This window comes from Canis lupus, chromosome 30 (genome assembly GCF_011100685.1).
Source record: "Canis lupus familiaris isolate Mischka breed German Shepherd chromosome 30, alternate assembly UU_Cfam_GSD_1.0, whole genome shotgun sequence".
NCBI lineage: Eukaryota > Metazoa > Chordata > Mammalia > Carnivora > Canidae > Canis > Canis lupus.
Window position 1 is genome coordinate 40,372,820 of NC_049251.1, and position 19,786 is coordinate 40,392,605.

General features: G+C 70.1%; 1 protein-coding gene across 4 annotated transcripts in view; it reads right to left on the bottom strand.

The window, feature by feature from the left end:
* Nucleotides 1-19,786, bottom strand: part of TMEM266 (transmembrane protein 266) — a 93,173-nt gene that overhangs the window by 6,260 nt on the left and 67,127 nt on the right. For all 4 annotated transcript variants that reach the window (XM_038581083.1, XM_038581085.1, XM_038581086.1 and 1 more), the window contains 4 exons: nt 15,219-15,275; nt 14,619-14,757; nt 11,820-11,935; nt 3,633-3,816 (listed from right to left, as the gene is read on the bottom strand). In XM_038581083.1, the coding sequence (XP_038437011.1) occupies nt 3,633-3,816; nt 11,820-11,935; nt 14,619-14,757; nt 15,219-15,275 (496 nt within the window). The remainder of the gene's footprint in view (nt 1-3,632; nt 3,817-11,819; nt 11,936-14,618; nt 14,758-15,218; nt 15,276-19,786) is intronic.

Below are 19,786 nucleotides of genomic sequence, written 5' to 3' on the forward strand. Positions count from 1 at the left end.
TGTGCGGTGGGAGCACGGCCCGCAGCCTGGACGCCGCCTCCCGGGAGCTGCGGGCCGAGCGGGGTGGCCGGTGCCCGGTGGCCGCGCTGCAGCCGAGCCGCACAGGCAACACGTTTGGGGGGTGTTCAGGGTGACGCAGGGCACCGGGAACCGGCCACCCAGGCTTTAGGGGTGATGGCAGGCCCGGCCAGGTACCCAGAAGCTGGCCTGCAGGCAGCTGCGGAGCCGCAGCGACCCCTGGGCGGCCTGTCCCCCCCCAGCCCCGTCCTCCCTGCCTGGGCGCTGGGTCAGCAGCTGACACCCCCCGCCCCCTGCGCTGGCCCAGGACACTGGCTTGGCCACACCTGGTGTCTAAGGGCAGGATGGGCACCACACAGTCGCCCCCCAGCTCCCACCCTCCGCCTGGGCACTGGCTCCGCTGTCCCCGCTCCAGAGGCTGGTGTAGTGTCCGGAGAGGCGGGAGGCAGAGGACGTCACTGGGGGATGGGGGGCAGGACTGGGCGGCCCGGGAGGCCCGAGCACCTCGGGCAGACACCCATCGCCGCAGGAGGGCCAGCACCACCCCCCCGGCAGCCAGGGCAGCTGGTCACATCCACCCTGCGTGGCCCTCCTTGCCCTCGGGGTTCCTCCCGCAGGGGCAGCGGGCGGAGGGAGCCGGGGAGGCAGGGACTCGGAGAACGTGCGGGGCTGTCCCACGAGCTGTGTCTGCAGACTCTCCAGTCCTGTATCTCGACTCCCTGTGGGCTCAGCCGAGGCACCAGGGGCAGGGTCTGGGGATCAGCGGCGGGGGGGGGGGGGGGGGGGGTCAGTGATGGCCGTGCTGTGACCTCGAGGGCAAGGACCCTGGGGAGTGAAGGGCTGCAGGACGTGCGGCTGCTCCAACACGCTCCCTGAGCTCAGAGGTTCATAGCAGAACCCACGGGGAGGGCACCCATGGGGAGGCAAGGAGAGCCAGGGCAGGCCCGGGGTGGGGGGTGGGGGGTGGCGGGTGGGGTGGGAACGTGGGCAGACGGAGGAAGGTCCTGAGGTGAGCGGGACACCGCAAAGCCGCTCCTCGTGTCCTTGGGCAGCAGGACAAGCAGGGCAAAGCCGCCGACTTCAGAAGTGCTTTGGGAAGGAAGGCGCCGCGTCACGGCCCGCGGGGCCGGAGGTCAGGACGCTTCCGAGGGGCGCAGGATCCCCCAGAACGCTGGGCCTGTGAGCCTCACTTTGCTCGTGAGCAGCTATGGGCCCGCGGGGAGCCTGCCTAGCGCCAGGTGCGGGGCCTGGAGACTGGTGGGTCTCGGCGGGTCAGCGGGGACACAGCCAGGACGGGCCCCGTCCCCCGGGAGTCCCCGGAGTGTCTCGAGGGGTGAGGACGCGGGCCCTAGGTGGGAGGGCGTTGGGCCGCCCGTGGGCAGCGAGTGGAGAAGCTCCAGGACGTCACCGCCGCACAGCCCGCAGCTGGTAGTTTCACTGGCCTCAGCGAGGGCGCAGGGCGTGGGGGCCGGGGCAGCGAGGTCACGGGCCTATGCGGCACCTGCACGGGGCTCATCCCTCCAATGGATCCGTCGCCCTGACCCCAGGCCCTTAGGACGGAGTCCCACCACGCCAGGAAAGAGGCTGTAGCCAAAGTCGCGGGGTAGGCGGAGGTCCCGGTGGGGCAGGGCGGCCCCGGGCTCAGCGTGAACGGGGTCTTCGTGGAAACCAAAGGAAACGGGAACACGGACACGCACGGAGAATGCCCGCGAAGGGGAAGCCAGGCCAACGTCACCGGCCACCTCCACCTCGGGAGGCCGACCCTGCCGGGACCTGGACCTCCGGCCTCCGGAGCCTGGGGCTGGAAGGTCAACTTAAGAAGCTCCCCCCAACCCCCCAGGTCGGGGCAGCCTCCAGCCCAGGTGCGAGGCCAGGCACGTGGAGGTGCAGCCGCTGCCGAGGGGTGGGTGGTGCGGCCGTGGGGACGTGTGGGGCTGGGCTGGCCCTGGGCTCGGGCTGGCCAGATGCACCTAAGGGCTCGGAACAGCAAGGACAGCAAGGCAGGGGTGGCCTCTGGTGCCCGCGGTGGCCCTGCAGCTGCCCCCAAACTGCGCTTTGTCCCGGATGCAGCTGCAAGAGGAACCCAACCCTGGAATTCAGGGAGGAACAATGTAGCAGGAGCCTGGGCGCCTCCTGCTGGGGACGGGAGAAGGGAACCCTGGGAGGCCACCCCCGAGGCTCTGGCCCAGCCCGATGGTGACACTGCAGCCAAGGCGGAGGGAGGGGGGCCGGAGAATTTCCTTTTCAAGAGATTTCACTTATTTGAGGGACAGAGTGCGAGCGGTGGGTGCATGGGTGTGTGGGGAGGAGGCAGGGACCCCCAGGGGGGTCCTCCTTCCCAGGGCTCCCCCAATACAGGCAGCAGGGCCGGGTGGCTCCCCGTCCAGGCCTGGTGGGGCCAGTGCGGTCATGGTCGCCCCTCCCAGCCCCAAACTGTCCTCTGGGATCTGACGGTCTCTCAAAACAGGACAGTCGCCCCACTCCACGACACCCTCCGGGGCTCTCGCACACCCATGGGCTCCTCCCGCCTCCTGCCTCCCGCCGGGCACCTGCAGGGCACCTGGCTCCGGGGGTGAAGGGGGCCCTGGGTCCCACCGTGGCCGGCTCCAGGCCCGGCTCCAGGCCCCGCGCCGCCGGCCTCAGCGTGTGACCCTGTGTAACCCTGTGAAGGTCCCCTGACCCGGGTCGAGCCCCGGCTCCACGAGGCGGAGGGGCCAGGGGCGGCCAGCTCGTTCCCGGGGCTCGGCCTCAGTCCCCCCTGGAGCCGAGCACCTGGACTCGCAGGGACGGGGCGCCGGGGCCGCCGGGACCTCGGGTGAGGGAGGTGACCCCCTGCCCCGCATCTCCGGACGGCGCGCTCGGGGCAGGAGGACACGGAAGGCAGCGGCGCAGGAGCGGTGCCGGGCGGGGTCCCTGGGCCCAGCGAGGGTGCGGGTCCGCCGCCCGCTGCCCCCTGCGGGCCTGACCCCGGGGATCGCGGCCTCCCCAAGCCCGCACGGCCCCGCCTGGCCCCGGGTCGGCGGGAGGGCGCCTCCCCCATCGGAACCGCGGCCCGAGGGGCCCCAGGGACCTGCGCCCAGCGCCCCTGCCCACCGCCCCTGCCCACCGCGCTCCGAGCCCCGCCCCTGCGCTCCTGCCCCGCCCCTGCGCCCCCTCCCCTCCCCGCCCCTGCGCTCCTGCCCCGCCCCGCCCCGCCCCTGCGCTCCTGCCCCGCCCCTGCGCTCCTGCCCCGCCCCTGCGCCCCCGCCCCGCCCCTGCGCCCCCGCCCCGCCCCTGCGCTCCTGCCTCGCCCCTGCGCCCCCTCCCCTCCCCGCCCCTGCGCTCCTGCCCCGCCCCGCCCCTGCGCTCCTGCCCCGCCCCTGCGCTCCCGCGCCGCCCCTGCGCTCCTGCCCCGCCCCTGCGCCCCCTCCCCTCCCCGCCCCTGCGCTCCTGCCCCGCCCCTGCGCTCCTGCCCCGCCCCTGCGCCCCCGCCCCGCCCCGCCCCTGCGCTCCTGCCCCGCCCCTGCGCCCCCGCCCCGCCCCACCCCTGCGCTCCTGCCCCGCCCCTGCGCCCCCTCCCCTGCTGGCCCCGAGCCCGAGCCCGGGGGCGGGGTCGCGGTCCGCGGGCGGCTCACCTGGCGACGCGGGCAGCTCCTCCTCGACGCCGCCGGCCTCCTCCGCCCACCTGCCGGCCTCCAGCACCTCGTAGCGGCCCCGCGGGCGGCTGAGCACGTGGGGGGCCCGCAGCGCCGCCTCCCGCTCGGCCGCCAGGTCCAGGTCCTGCTGCGCCAGGTGCGCGCGCAGCTGCCGGATCTCGAACTGCGGGGGGAGGGGGGGGGGTGGTGGGTGCGGGCGACGCCCCGGGACCCCCAGCCCTGCCCGAGGCACCGCCGGTGCCCGCGCGCCCCGCCCTGGGGGAGGGGAGGGGAGAGGCGGGGGCGGGGGCGGGGAGGCGGGGGGGGGCACGGGGGGGAGGGGCACGACGGCCCCCTGCCCCCTCAGGCCAATCTGCCTCGAGTGCAGCCGCACGTCCAGCTACTGCCCCGACCCCCCCTGCACCCCCGCACCCCCGCACCCCTGCCTCCCGCAGCTGCGCCCGCCGCAGCCTCGCACCCGAGGGCTTCTCACGCACCTGCGGGGCCGGGGCCGCCGGGGAAGCCCAGTCGGCAGGTGCACGGCCACACAGCAGGTGCACGGCCTGGCCCACCTGGCTCACACCTGCGCCCCCCGGACTCGGCCGCACCTGCCCGTTTGAATTCTCTGCACCGCCCTTACCACCTTGATGTCTTAAAATCCTTTTTTAATGTTTTACTACTTTTCTTTTGGCGTCGGTGAAACGCACAGTTAAAGGCTTCAGTGAAAAAAAAAAAAAAGGCTTCAGTGACCTCAGGACCTCCCAGGGTCAGAGTCACAGTTTTTTCTCTGGGACCACTCGGTTTCGCGAGAGCTCGCAGCTGGGGGCAGGGCCGGGGTGGGCAGAGGGTCCCGCCACTGCCGGGGAGGATTTTCACGAAGTCCTTGGTTCCAGCCTGCACCTCTCCCCAGGCCCCGGCCCCCCAGGGCCCACCTGCCACCCCTCTGGATCAGTTCTCGGAGGACAAACCTCTGATTCTTGTAGGGGGTGTGTGTGTGGGGGGGTCTCCCAGGGCCTAGGCGCCCACATACTGGGTGTGCAACCCCTCCCCTAGCTCAGCTCATTCACCCCTTTCCTCCCCGGCTCTCAGGGCCTGGGGCGAAAATCAGCCCACTTCCCTCGCCATCCTCTACAGGCACTTCAGTTCTAGATTCTCCACTCGAGGGGATGGGTTACCCCTTTCTTGTCCACCGTCCAACTCCTCAAATCCACTGAAATCTCCATCCTCTTTGTCCTTATGGACAGGCCCTACCTAAAGAGACACTTTCTTAATTCTTATGTGTTTGAGGCTTTTTAATTATCATTTTAGTGGACTTTGGGAAAGGAGATCGGATAAATATGTGTGGTCACTTCATTTTCTTTAAGGTCTGCCTATTGGTTTTGCTTCTCTCACCACAGAGAGTTTTTGCTGGTTAAGAAAAAAAAAAAAAAAAAACAGGCCCGATGCATAGTTCACGCCAACGTCTGTGGTCTAAGTGCTCCAGCGTGGCCAATCTCAAACTACCCGCACGACGTCACGGAGAATTGGGAAGGAGCGTGCCCACCTGGCTGCCCCGCACACACTGCGGCCCTTCACCTCGTAACGGAATATCGTCTCCGTGCAGCAGGGAGCCGGTCTGTGTGGTTGCCGGGCGCAGTGAAGGCGCCCAGTAAAGGTCGTTGATAAATGAACGAAGCCAGTCAGCTTTGCTCAATTCTGTGGTTTCAGACTGAGCCCCAGCCCTAGCCCGAAGCGGAGACAAAGTCTGAGCCTTGATGCTGAGCCTGACCCTGCTCATGCACTACGCTCTGACCACGGTCCCGGGCTGAGCCCCACCACAGTTACACGGTGAGCCCTACACCCGCTCGCACGCCGAGTCCCAAGCCCGATCGCACACTGGGCCCTAACTCTGCTCTGGGTGTAGGCGCGGGCTCTGGACCTCAACAAGCCAGAGGATGAGGAGTGAGGCTGGTGTTACGGGGTGGCCTTCTGTGCAGGGGCAGCGGGCTCAAGCCTCCCTTCTGGCAGCAGGGCCCCTGAGGCAACCCTCCGGCAGCCCGTGGGGCTGGAGCGCCTCCTGTGCAGGCTGAGGGGCACCCTAGCCCGCCTTCTGCAAGGCTGCTCCCCAGGCCCATAGGGCAGCAAACGGCCTCCTGGGCCACTCTGGATGGTGCATTACCGATAACTTGTCATCAATACAGAGCTGCCCACGAGCGTCCCGCTGGAATTCAGGCCAGGCAGCCAGAGGCCCGGGCTTGCCCAGCCCCAAGCCCACATGTGCAGAGATCGGCACAAACATTAAAACAAGTCTTAGGCTCGAGACACGAACCCCCAGAGTATGGGAGTTGTCCCGGGCGTGCCTGCGTTCACTCAGTCACTCGGGCGAAAACTCTGGTATGTGCTTTGGAATGAAAACGCCTCTCCCGGCTTGGACCTGAGTACTCGGTGGCCCCAAGCGGGCGGAGGGGAGGAGGTGTCTGGGGAGCAGCCGAGGACCTCCCAGGACAGCCTCAAAGGCGGACACAGGGTGGCCCTCGTGGCAGGCCCGGCCTGGTGTGTCCGAGAGACAGGGCCCAGGGGGAGACGGGCTGGGCGTCCGCGGGGCACGGCAGGCGGAGCCCGTCAGCCACAGCTAGATGTTGCAAGGACGTCAGCCTTCACTGAATAGTGACCTTCACTGAACAGTGACCACTTCCATCCTCTGAGCAGCAGACGGGGCACAGGAACGGATAGGATCATTGAGCCTGAGGACAGATCTTCAGAAAAATATCGAAACTTATGCCCCCTTCCCCCCCCAAAAAAAACAAACAAACAGGAGAGCGAGTGAAGAGAAGCGGGTCTCCGAGATGTGAGACACGACCCAGGGGCCTGGCATGTGCAAGCAGGACTCCAGGAGGATGGAAGGACGAAACAGAAGCAGTCAATGAAGAAATCGTGGCCAAGGACTTCCCGGGTCCGATGAAAACCAGCAAGACACAGGCTCAAGACGCCTGGCAGGTCACCAGAGCAGGGCCGATCCCGGGAGGCCCTCAGCCCCTTTACGGTGCGGGCTTTTAGCGCCGGCCGCGGGGTGGGGGGGGCTGACCCCTGGAGCACACCTGGGAGGCCTGGGCCTTGACCCCGCACGCTCTGGCCGCTGGCAACCGTCTCTAACGCACCGGCAGCGACTCCCCCTTCCCCCTGATCCATGCTGCCCGCGGCTGGCCCTGGCCCGCATCGGGGTGGCGGCCGGTGTTTACCGCCTTCGGTTTCGCCGTTGTTCGTAACAATAAAAATCAGGAGACGGTAGGCAAAGTAATGATTTAGGAGCCGGGGAAGCTGAATCCGACCTTGGCCCCCTTCCATCCGTCGTGAGGATGATTGGTCGTCGGCCATAAATTTAAATTATGGCAAAAGGATCACATAAGTCATTCGTCTGATGGCTAATTGTGTCAGCTGAATCGGCCTGTCGCTAGAGCTCTCGGCGGCTTTTCAGATCGTGTCCCCAGCTGAGGAACACGCGCACGCGCTTCCCTCCCGAATAATCCAGGTGACAAAGGCCATTGTGCGGAGCTGCGGCCTCGGGGCCTCTGCGGGAAAAGCGGGGCCTCTCTGGGATGGGCAGCTTGGAGCAGCACCCCAGAACCAGGGTGGGCCCCGTTCCCCGCGGCTCCCAGGCTCCTGACAGCCAGGGGAGGGGGCGGCCCAGCCTCAAAGGTGAGGATGCCCCAGGGGCCCGGGGCAGCACCCACCCCCCACCCCCGACGGGGGCTATGGCCCCACAGGCCCCGGTGCGAGGCCCCCCACCCCGCACATGTCACGTCCGCCAGGTGCCTGCTGCTTGGGGCCAAGGCTGTCGTCCTGCGTCTCCGGGGAAAGGGCCAGGGAGACTTGCCTCAGCCACCAGGACCACTCGGGGGAGTGGGGAGGGGGGGAGTGGGGAGGGGGGGAGCCCCCCGGGCGAGGAAAGGGCAGAGAACGTGGGAGCCCAAGGGCTCGTTCCAGTGGCCTGTGTCCTCCTTGGGCCCCTCTGGTGCCCTGAGCGTGACTGCGTATCTGGGTCCCACCCGCAAAACGGGGCCAGCAACGCAGTCCACCCCCACCTCTGCTCCCGCTGCTGATGGAGGGAGGCCCGAGGGGCCGTGGGTGCGGTGGGAGCGACAGGCCCCCGGGGGCCAGGCTGCTGCGGTTTCTGCATTTGTTTGATGCAGCGGCTTGTGTTACTCCTCAGGACGGTGACCGCCCAGGCCCCCTATGTCTGGGCAGGCTAATGGCCAGTGGCCCCGCGTTCCAGCCCCAGAACCACAGCCTTTGTGTCCTGGGAAACAGGCCTGTCTCCGCCCTTGTCTGTCAGGCTCTAAAGGGGTTAATGCCCAGCCCAGAGCTCGAGCTTCCTGGTCCTTCCAGGTCCCTCCAGTTCCCTCCAGGTCCCTCCAGGTCCTTCCAGGTCCCTCCAAGTCCCTCCAGGTCTTTCCAGGTCCCTCCAGGCTCCTCCAGTTCCCTTCAGGTCCCTCCAGGTCCCTCCAGGTCTTTCCAGGTCCCTCCAGGTCCTTCCAGGTCCCTCCAGTTCCCTCCAGGTCCCTCCAGGCTCCTCCAGTTCCCTTCAGGTCCCTCCAAGTCCCTCCAGGTCTTTCCAGGTCCCTCCAGGTCCTTCCAGGTCCCTCCAGTTCCCTCCAGGTCCCTCCAGGCTCCTCCAGTTCCCTCCAGGTCCCTCCAGTTCCCTCCAGATCCTTCCAAGTCCCTCCAGTTCCCTCCAGGTCCCTCCAGGTCCTTCCAGGCTCCTCCAGGTCCCTCCAGTTCCTTCCAGGTCCCTCTAGATCCTTCCAGGTCCCTCCAGATCCCTCCAGGTCCTTCCAGGTCCATCCAGGTCCCTCCAGGTCCCTCCAAGTCCGGGAGCTGCAGGCAGCCTATTCGCTAGTGGGCCCTCGTGCAAATGACATGCTCTTGCTTTTCTCTCTGTCTCCACCTTCACTGAAAGACTCTGGGGGGACCAGGCTTTCGGGTGTCGCTTGAGTTAGTGCGATCCCTACCGCAGCCTGCGACGTAAGGCTTGTTGCCTCCATTTTCCCAACAAGGAGCCCGAGGCCCAGGGCTTACGGGGGAGACTGGGCAGCGGGTGGGCATCTGGCTGGCCGTGCGCCTGCAGGCCGCGCCCCAGGGGCCGCCTTGGTCAGGGTCCTGAGGGGCTCGGGAGCTGCCCGGGCCTCCGTGCGGGCAGGGCCTCTCGTCACACGAGCCCCCGCGTGTTGCTGACGGTCTCGGGGTGAAGGGGACTGAGGGAACAGAAGGGAGCTTCCGTCCGGGGTCCCACCCGCGCTCCCATAGCGGAGGAAAGAGGTCGGTTTTGGGGGCGAGTCGGGCGGGACCCTAGTAACCCGGCCAGAGGCCAAGCTCGCAGGGCAAGGGGCAGGTGCCGGGGGGCTGCGGGACGGGTCTCGGGCCGAGAGCAGGATCCTGACGCAGCCGCACACGAAGCCTCGGCAGCGGTTCCTTGGACCAGCGGAGGACGTCATCGCGCGGGCCTCCCCGGGCATCAGGTGAGGCTGGGGCTTGTGAGGCTGCGGCGCGGAGACAAGGGACACACGGCGGCGTGTCACCTCGGAGGCCGCCTGTGCAGCAGCGACGTCGATGCTCACCAGGACCCCGGCCGGGATCCGGACCGAGAGCCACGTACGGGTGAGCGCGGGATGGGGGGGACCCGCGAGCAGTGGGCCGCGTGGAAGCAGGTGCCGGAGGCGGTCAGAGGAGGGACGGGGAGACTGCCCAACGCAGCGCCCCCTCCTCCGCGGGCCCCAGGTTTCCAGCAGGAATCGGTTAAGGGTGGGTGAGCCCCGCAGCCAGAAGAGGTGACAGGGAGGAGGGAAGCACCGCGTGTCCCGGTGTCCCCGCCGCCGTGTGATGGGGGCGCATCCGCCCCTCCTCTGTGCCTCGCACCGCCTCCCCCTGCAGGTCTGGGTTGGGCCCAATGCCCTCGAAGGACCCTTCCCTTTATCACAGGGTGGTTCCGGTAGGAACCGGGCCACCGCCTGGCACCAAAGGGGCGACCTACAGGGTGGTCCCGGAAGAAGCCAGCAAACCACGTCGCCAGGGAGGGTCTGCAGGGCCGCGTGGACACGCAAGTCAGGCTCCCGGAGGAAGGGGGGATGGATAGAGCAGTAGCCTCTCCGGCAAGCGGCAGCCGGCGGCGGGGCCTCTGACCATGGGCCTCCGACCTCGGGCTAGGCCGCGCCGACAGCAGGCGGCGGGATATGAGTTGACCATCGTCCCCGAGCCCGAGCCCCAGGCTGGGCGTGAGGAGAGCCTCAGAGGAGCCCCGGCCACGGGCAGCCCGTGAATTCCCGGCCGGTAGCCCAGGCCCAGCATCAGCCAACGCAGCGGAGGCCTGAGGAACGTCTATGGGCAGGAGGAGCCGAGGGACACACAATGGCCACGCGCGTGGGCCCCAGACCCCGACGCGGCCTCGGGTCGGAGCCCGAGCACGACCTGGGGGGCAGGGAGCTGGGGCGCTCTGGACTCGTGGTGCCGGCGGGCAGCGTGTGGTCGCCGAGCTCGGAGGAGGGACGTGGGCGGGAGGATGACATGGACGCGACCCTCGGGGACGGCTGGGAACGTGCCCGGCCCCCGCACCCTCAGCTGGGCAGCCACCGCTGCTCGCCTGCCTGACCTGCGGGGTGAGGGGCGGGTGCGGGCAGGGGGGACACGGGCCGGGTCAGGGGACCAAGGGCCACACGGGTCCCGGCGCTGCCCCAAGTCGGCCGAACTGTCCCCGGGCCTGGGCCTTCACGCCGAGCATCCCGGCCCGTTGTGAGGCAGCACTGCTCCCCCGAGGCCCTGCGCCCCGGCCCCCCGACGGCTGAGAGGTGGCGTCCGCCCAGCTTGGGGGAGCAGCACCCTGGCTGCCCAGCGCCTACCGCCCCCCATGGCCCTGCGCTTCCAGCCCAGCCCAGATGACAGCCCTCGGGCGTTTTTTAGCTTAGGGAGGCTCCTCTTGTCTCCTTTCCAGATGTCACACCTACAGATCAGCTCCTCCCTGCGGGGACCCCCAGGACGTCTCCCCAGGGCTGGATCAGAGGCCCCCGCGGGCCCCGCTGGAGGCTGGGGGGTCGCCCTGAGCGCTCCCGGCCCCGTGGCCCAAGTCACCGTGGGCCAGCTCCTTCTCCACGGGCTGGAGGTTTGCGAGACGTGGCAGCGGCGGCCGTGCACCCGGGGGACGCAGCCGCCTGTCCAGCCTCCAGAGGGGCCGGTGGACGGCGCATCCCCCCGGCCTCCGTCTGCCCCCCGCCCAGGCCTCTGTCCCCGGTGGCCCCGCTCCAGCCCGTCCTTGCACCTGCACCTGCGCCCGCCCCCCTCCTCCAACGGCAGCCGGACCGGCCCCTCGGAAGCTCCAACCTGGCCATTCCCAACAGCCCGGCCCCCGCCCCGGGTCAGCCTCCCCCCAGGCCCGCCTCCAGGTCCTCCTACGGCCCGAGCTCACCCGGTGCCAGGCGCCCTACCTCACCTGCCCCCTCCACCCTGCCGCCCCCTCCAGGTGGCCTGCCGCCCGTCACTCCAGCCCCGGTGACCCTGCCAGGCACACGTGCACCAGGCTGCACTGGGTGTTGGGGGCCCCCATCCTCGAGTCACTCGGGGCTCCATGGGGGTGGGGGCCTCCCCACAGTCATGGCAGTGCTGGCAGCCGGATGCCTGGTGACGAGGGGGCCGAGGCCTGTGGTCGCCTCAGTCTGCACCCGGGACCCATGGATGCTGTGCCGCTGGGGGCTGCTCCCCTGAGGTCTCCTGTCGCACATCTTGTGCGGAGACCAAGGCCGTGGTGTCCCCAGAGTAGACACAGGCTCGGCTCCCTGACAGTCCGAGGAGATGACCTTAAAGGCCGTGTGTGAGTTCTTGTGGGACGTCCCTAGGGATCGCGTGCGCTGACGTCGCACACGTGTCCCGGCTGCCCCAGGTCTTCCAGACAAGGGACGTTGGGGCGGAGGAGCCAGGGCTGGGCTGCGGGCGAGGCCACCAGGGAGCATCCCGCTCAGTGGGGGGAGTAGGCCAGGGGCGCCGTGCGGGCCCGGGGCTGCGGGATGGGATGGCTTGCGGCCTGTCGGGACGGCCGGCGACCCCATCCGACCCCATGGTCCCTGGCAGGGACCACGCCCGGGCCTCAGCTTCCCCAATGTGTCCCGGGGACCCCACAGCCCCGGCCCCCAGCCCGGGACAGAACAGGAAGTGGCCGAGAGTTACCCCTTGCTCCTGACAGATCTGCGTCAGCCTCTCCAGCTGCTCGTCTTGGATGACCTTGGCCTTCTCGTACTGCTGGATGACCATCTCCATCTCCACCTTCACGGGCAGGACGTAAGCTGGAAGACACGGACGGCGCTGTCAGGAGCGGGCAGGCTGGGCCGGGAGCTGTTCCCGGGGGTGCAGGGGTGCGGGGATACATGGGTGCGGGGGTGCAAGGGTGCAGGCAGGGCTGGGCCGGGAGCTGTTTCTGGGGGTGCAGGGGTGCGGGCAGGGCTGGGCCGGGAGCTGTTTCTGGGGGTGCAGGGGTGCAGGGGTGTGGGCAGGGCTGGGCCGGGAGCTGTTTCTGGGGGTGCAGGGTGCAGGGGTGTGGGCTGGGCACGGGCTGGGCATCCCGCACCCGAGGCTACGAGAGGGCTGGCCCCGAGCCGCGGTGGCAGGGTGGCCCGCTGTCCTCGCCCCTGCGGGGGCAGCCTGGGTTCTGGCCCGGAGCCCGGGCGGTGCCTCCGAGGGGCCCGGGCCCTGTGGAAGGCGGCGGGCGCTCCCTGAGGTGGCCGAGCACAGAGCAGCCACCGGGCCGGCCAGTCCCCGCCTGGGCTCCCAAGAGCATCGGAAACACCCCCCACGCAGCAGCTCGCCCGTGGGTGTTCACGGCGACCCAGAGTGGACGTGAACGACCATCCAGCCTCCGACGGGCGAGTGAAGGGATCGTGGCCCCTGCGCTGTGGGGCCCGGCGCCGCAAGAGAACGGAGTGAGGTCGGACACGAGCTGCCCGGGAGCCCAGCGGACACGGCTGCTCAGGGAAAGGCCGCAGACCCCGCGGGACACGGGCGCGTGGTCCCCCGTGAGGGGCACCCAGAGGCGGAGGCAGGAGGCGCCCGGCTGCGGGGTGGCGAGCAGCACCGCTGAGCCCCCGCGGCCCCCACCCTGCGCTCTCGGGCCGCACGGATCCCGCGGGAAGGACAGCACAGACTTGCTGTTTCCTCTGACCTTGAGGGCGGCCCACGCGGCTGCGCACCTGCCTCGGGGCTCCCCGGTCTCTGCCGACGCCCTCACACCCGGGCCAGGGAAGCAAGGGGCCGCCTGCCCACCCGCCCGCACGGAGGGCCCTGTCCTGAGGCTCCCAGTGGCCCTGCAGCGCCCGTTGGGGACGCGGGAGCCGCTGCTCAGCCTTCCCGGGGCGCTGGCGGGCGTGATGTGAGGGGCCGGCGGAGGGAAGCGGGGCCTCGCCTCTGCAGGGGGCGGTTATCGTGGACGGGCCGGAGCAGGGCCTGGGCAGCTGGGCCGGGTGGACGGGTCAGGAGCCTGCTGGGTGCTCGCGGCCACTCTGCTGTGACCCCATCCGTCCTGGCCTCAGTGTCCCCACCTGTCAAATGTCGGGAGGGGACTGGACGGCTTCTCAGAGCCTTCCCAGCCTGGGCCTCCTGGGCTTGGGCCAGTCACACTGCAGCCTGATGAGGATTCCGGGTCAGGAGCTGCCCCCCGACAAGGCCCCACAGCCCACGGGGCCCGTGGGTGGGCGCGGGGGAGGGACGGGGGCCGGTGCCCCACCAGGGTTGAGCGGGCGCGGGGCTGCCTTCCGGCCTTGTACCCCCACAGCCACAGCTCCGACATTCACGACCAAGGTCCAGGGCCGGAGTGACCGTCGAGTCTATACCAGGCAGTCTGCTCTTCGCGGCCCAACCTCGGTGGGAGCGGGAAGGTCCCCAGCCACGCCGCTGGGAGGGGGACGGGCAGGGCTGCTGGCTGCAGCGGGTTCTGCACCACCAGGGCTTCGCTGCGTGAAACCAGGTCCACAGTCGTCATCTGCACAACCTCAGTGGCGCCTCGTCCCTTCACGCGGCCACCGGCCTTGGTGGACAGCACAGGCCCACGTCCCAGAGGCTCCCGCAGCGGCTGTGCTGCTCTGGCTGAGGGCGGCGGCAGGTCCGAGGACGCCCCTGGAGCCCAGACTCGGCCCCCGTCTTCCTCGTCGCCAGGCCCCCCTTCCCCATCCCTCGGGCCCCCGTCTTCCCCATCCCACAGGGACCAGGTGCCCGTCTTCTCTCACCCAGGCCCCTCCTCCGGGGGACACACCCTGGTCTGCCAGCACTTCCTGGAAGTAGAGGCAGCACCCAGGTCGGGGCTCCTCTCCAGGTGAGGCTCAGCGGGGAGGGCGGCCCTTGCGTCTGACGGCGCGGACCCGGCTGGAGACCCTAAAGCCGACTGCTGCGCCCGCCAAGCCCCGATCCAAGCCAGCGCCTCCCACAGAAACAGGCTCGGATGGCGTCCCCGCCGCTGGACACGGGGAGGTGGGCCCGCAGGGGCGGTGCCTCCACGAGCGAGCGACCGGGGCAGAGCAGGTGTCAGCCCGTGGGGGGGGGGGGGCAGTGGCAGGCGTGCGTCCCAGCGGGGTTCCCAGCATGGGCGGCCCTGCTTACGTTCTCGTGTGACGTGCAGGCCGTCCAGACACGAGTGTTTGCACGTGACACGTGGGCCTGGTCCCTGAGCTCCCGCACAGAGTGAGCAGGACATGCTTGGCCTGTCGTCCTGCAATCCTGGAGGCCGCCCCAGCCTCCCATCCTGTATCACACTGTCTGTCTCCTCTCTGGGCTGGCCGGTCCAGGGTCTGTAGTAGCCACCTGCTGCCTGGCACCTGCCACTTGCCACCTACCACCTGCCACCAGCTGCCTGTCGCCTGCCACCTGGCACCTGCCACTGCTGCCTGCCACCAGCCATCTGCCGCCTGCCACCCGCCGCCTGCCGCCTGCCACCTGGCACCTGCCACCTGCGGGGTCTGCTGAGCCCCGTGGACCACTCACCGTCGATGACCCTCTTCACCCGCCAGATCCGGAGCATGATAATGAGGCTGATGGCATCCCAGGGGCTCCTGGGCCCGTTGGCCACGGTGGACGCCACCATAGGGGCCAAGGACAGGATGATGACAGCCCCGTCGAACACCTGTGAGAGGAAGTGGACTTGAGTGGCTTGGGCCGCCTCCCGGACGTCCCGGAAGCCTCAGGCGAAGCAGCCTCTCCAGGAGCTCTGTCCTCACGGCAGGCCTGGCCTCCCCGATCCCGGGCCGCCTCTTCGGAGCCCCTCGCCCCCAGCCCGCGGGCACCAGACCCTTCACGGGAGGCTGAGCGGCGCCTGGTGCCTTCCCGCCCGGCCCCTGACCACGAGGCCCTTTCGCGTGGACTAAGTTGTTTTAAAGCGTTTCCGAATGATTCAAGAATAACTTCGAATCGTGCAGAATTTCAAGCAGAATCTTGAGGTCCCTTGGCCTGCGCCCCACGCCCCAGCCCCCGCCCGCCTCCCCAGCACCTGCTGCCGGGCGCCTGCACCGGGGGAGGGGTGGCCTTTCTGATGCCCCCCCGGGCGTTTCCAGCCCCCCGGCCGGCCCCAGGCCCCCCGGCCTTTACCTCGATCTTGTTTTCGATGTAGTCCCAGATGCCCAGCACCACGATCCGCAGCACGGTCTGAGGAGAGAGGAGAGACGCGCCGAGGTTACCGCTCTCCAGCGCCTGCCGTCCCCCAGCAGGGAAGATTCCGGAGCTCAGGACGCCCGTCTTCCCTGGCCCGCTCCCGACCCGCGTGGCCTCCCGTGCGGCCTCAGGCACCTGGGCTGCGTGACGTCCGCGCCCCCAGCCCGCCGTCCCCGGGCAGCCCGCGGTCATCCTCCTGCCACCCCAGCAGCGTGCGAGGGCCTTGCTGGGTGGCCTCTGCTCAGGTGTCACCTCCGGGAAGGTCCCCACGCCCCCCGGGCTCAGGGCCTCCTTCCTTGGCGTTCCCGTGGGACCCGGACCATCCATCACGCCCCGCGGCCCTGCACCACCTCGCGGCGACCAGCCCCCGACCCCCACCGGGGCCCACGGGACACCCACTGCTCTCCGTCACCCCTAATCCCAACACACAGCAGACCGGGAACGTGGTGCGGCGCGAGTGGGCGAGCGGACGGGTGCGTCACCGATTCCCTAAAACCCTCAGGGATCGACTGCGCGGCGGCTGCCCCCTCGACGGGTTTCCCCGCTGACCGTGCACCTTCCCCCAAAGACGGCGCCTGGAGGCTGCTCAGGGGACCAGACGCCTTTGTCCACGGGCCCTTCCCCAAACGCAGGTGACGGTTCGCAGGGGCTCACACCCGATGGTGTCCCTTCTCCCGCACGCGACACCCCCGGCCGCCGAAGCCCCAGAGCTGCGGAGGCCGCGCAGGTCGCCGGGCCCCTGGACCCCACCTGGGCCCCCGGCCCCCTTGAGCCTGCGTCCGGTCGGCCGCGTGGGGGCCCCGCACGGTCGCTGCCTTCTCGGCTGCTGCTCAATCCCGACGTCGAGGTGTGGAGTCCGTGTCGGAGGCGGAGCCGCGTCCACCGTCCACTCCGAAGGCCCGGCCCGGCTCCCGGGGCAGAAGCGTGGGCCAGGAAGGAGGGACGGGCGTGGGAAGGGACGGGCGCCTCCTGCTGCTTCTCCCTCTTCCTCTTTTAAGATTGTGGCAATGATCCACAGAAACGCGAATTTTACCACTTCAGCCGTTTCTCCAAGCGTCCTGGGGCGCGGGGTCCAGCCCCTGCCCTGCAAGCACCGCACCGCCCGGCTCCACAGGGTCCCCGTCTCGCTCGCCGAGCGTCCCCCTGACCCCGCCGCCTGCCTTCCACCTCCCGGAACCTCCCGGGAAAGGGATCCTCTCACTTCACAAGCAGGAGGGCTTGGGGGTGAGGACGGGGCAGGAGACGCAGCCAGCAGCGCCCACGCGGGGAGGGGGCCTCGGCCCCCTCGAAGGGACGGATGCCCCTGGCCGCTCGGCCACCCCGAGCCTGCTGCCGGAGCGCGGGCCGCCTGCCCCGTCCTTGCCGGCTGCCCTCCAGGTGCAGCCCCTGGGGCCTGCTCGGGTCGCTGCCCCCCCCCCCCCAACTCAGCCTGGGCCTCCGAACGTGGCCCGTGGAAGCCGAGCAGCCTGGGAGCGCGTCCTGGTCCCGCCTCCCACCCGGCGGGGACATGGGGGGCCCCTCTGACCCCAGTGCTCGAGTCTGAGCTGCGGGGGACGCCGGCTCCAGGACACTGCACGTGGCGGCGTCCTTCGCCAAGCCCCCCGGTCCGCGGGGACAGGGTCCTGGCCACACTGCTCTGCCCCAGGCCACGGAGCCGGGCGGCCGTGCTTCTCGACGTGCAGGCGGAGGCCCCGGCTAGGACATCGAGGATCTGCCTGAAGCGCAGACTCCTGGGGCCCGGGGGGCTCCGATGTCAGAACCTGGGGCCCCGGCCGCCTGCACGACTTCCCTAGGGCGCCCGCTGGAGGCACGGAGACGCGTCCTGTGACAATGTCCCCAGGGACCGCAGCAGGGGGGGAGGCCCGGGTAGCGGCCCGGCTCTGAGCCTCCCCTGGCGCTGTCCCTGCCGGCACGTGCTGTCAGTGGGACCCCTGGGCCAGCGCCCCACGCCGCCCGCCTGCCACGGGGAAGACGGGAGCAGGGCCTGGGCTGCCGTAGCCCTGCTCCCCCCTTCGCCCCTCGGCCCGCCCCGGGAGCTGCGAGGGCTTGCAAGGGGCCGAGGGAACTGAACTGCTCGCCCCGGGGCGGCCTCTTTCCCCCAGGACTGCGGGTTTCAGCCCCTCAGGAGACAGGGTGCTCGGGCACCCGAGATGGCCGAGGCCTCGGCGGAACCTCACGGCAGTGGCACCAGGTGTTTACCATAAACAGGCCCAGGGACACACGGGCGCACCCTCTGGTCCTCAGGCCGTGTGTCCTTCCCACCCCAGGCACCCCCACCTTTTCCCCCAGGAAGCCCGCCTCCTGGAAGGTCCCCTTCGCTTTCTCCCCAGAGAAGGGATTCAGGCTCCAGGAAGCCACGGCAGGTGGGGGTGGGGTGGGGGGAGGCCCTTGCACCTGCTCCAGGTGTGAGTCACCAGGTGCCCCCCCCAATCGGCTGAGGCCGAGCCCCACCTTCTCTCTGGGACGGGGTTGGATGAGCTCCTAGGGCTTGGGGACCTCAGGGGTCCCAGCAGAAGCACCTGCTAGGCTATAAGATGCCTCGATGCAAATTCTAGAAGGTTCCCCTTTTCCAGGCAGAGGAAGCCCCCCTGCTCCCTGCAGAGCCGTCCGCAGACCCTCCAGGGGAAGGAGGGAGCAGCCGCCGCCTGGGCCGGAGCGTGTCTGCAGCGCTGCAGCTGGCGGGGGGGCTGGGGGCTGGCCAAGCCGCAGGCGCCTTCCTTCACCCCCCGCCCGGTCCCAGGCAGGGGGAGGACGTGGAGTCCAGGACCCGGAAACTGGGCAGAAATGTGAGGTGCCTTTGTGGGGCCAGAAGCTGCCGGGCTGGTGCCGGAGGGAGGCTCTGGGGCAAGAGGCGCACGTCGGGGACAGCGGAGCGCACGGCGGCACCTCCCGGGCGGTGCACCCACCAAACAGGAGTGGGGGCGGGGGGGGGGACTCCTTCTCCATCCCTAACCCTCGGAGTCTGGGCCGTGGCACTGCCCCCAGGGCCTCCGTGTGACCCTCGTGACCACGTGTGGCGGCCGGAGGCGCCCGGGGCCTCCCCACTGCCTTTGGAGCAAGGCCCCCGCTCCCGAGCAGGACGTGAGGCGCCCTCGAGACCTGGTCGTGCCTGGTCCCGGGTCGTGTTGCCCCCCCACGGCCGGCCCCGCGGGCTGCAGGTGCTCGTCCCTGCGCCTGGTCCTCCCCGGCGCCCCCGACGCCCCGTCCGCAGGCAGCCCCCCCCACCCCCCACCCCCAGGTCTTCCGCGACGGCCTCGCTTGAGCTCCAGCTCCCTTCCCAGGTCCCCGGTGCCGGGCCTGCCGAGCCCACCAGGTTCTTCACGGCCCAGCGGCGAGGCTGGAGCCCAGGGATTCCTGCGGTGCTGGGACGGGGCGGGGACGCGGGCCACGGGCTCGGGATGGAGCCTTCTGAACCCAGCGCGACCCCCGAGAAGCCCCGTGCTCCGGCTCTGGCCGCTCCGTCCTCTTGGGTCTCGGGAAGGCACTTCCACGCGCGCCAGGCCCTCCCCTCGAGCGCTGGGGCAACCGCTGTTCACGTGATGGACACGAGGGCGGCCGCGGGAGGATGCGCAGGGGCTCCCGCCTGGGGGGGCAAGGCCCGGAGCCCCGACCCTTGGAGCGGGAGCCAGGCGGGACAGACGAGCCGCCCTGACCCCCTGGCCGGTGGGGAAACAACACGCGGCCCCTCGCCCGAGGACTCGTGTTCAGACGGATCGAGGAACGACGCCTGCGCCCGAGCCGCGGCCTGCGGAAGCTTGAAAACGACGCTGATGCCCACGATCGCGTGGCCCGAGACTGCACTCGGGTGAGACGTCCTGGCCGGGCCGCCGCCCCCGAACGGGTGAGCAGTCGGTGGGGCGGGTGGGGGGCGTCCTGGGCACGAGGCGCGTCAAGGACGGGGCGGGGCCTGCACACCCGCCCGACCCCCGTGCCACCCGCCATCCCCCAGGCGACCTGCCCGCGCCTCTCCAGGCCTCGGTGCCCGACTCCTACGGTGTCGCACTCTCGTCCCGCGTGGTCCTAACACCTGGTTGGGGTACCGGGTAGGACATGGCTCAGGAATGACCCCCACCTCGGCCTCCCAAGGAAACGAGGGTGACGTCCCTTCCACACTGGCCAGGAGCCGTGTCTGTCATGCTGGGCCTGGGGTCACAGGCACTGTGGGGTGCACATCCCCCCCCCCACGGCTCTGGGCCCTGCCCCAGGTTCTCGGTGCCCCGCCTGCTGGCACCGGGCGCAGAGGCCGCACTGCCGGGGGCCCCGAGGGAGGGGCGGAGGCCCTGACCTGGTTCTGCCTTTGGACGGCCGGGCTGCTGTCCCCGTGGCCTAGGAAGGCCGCTGCTGGCGTCGTCAGGGCCAATACGCACCCCGATGTGCTGCTCGGGGCCTCTGGCTCCCCTGGGCCCTCCCACCGCAGGCGCCCGGGTCACCGTGAGAGCAGGCCCTCTGGGATGGGGCAGCAGCGGGTGGGGGCTCTGCTCCGGGGTTAAAGCAGGGGGCAGGGG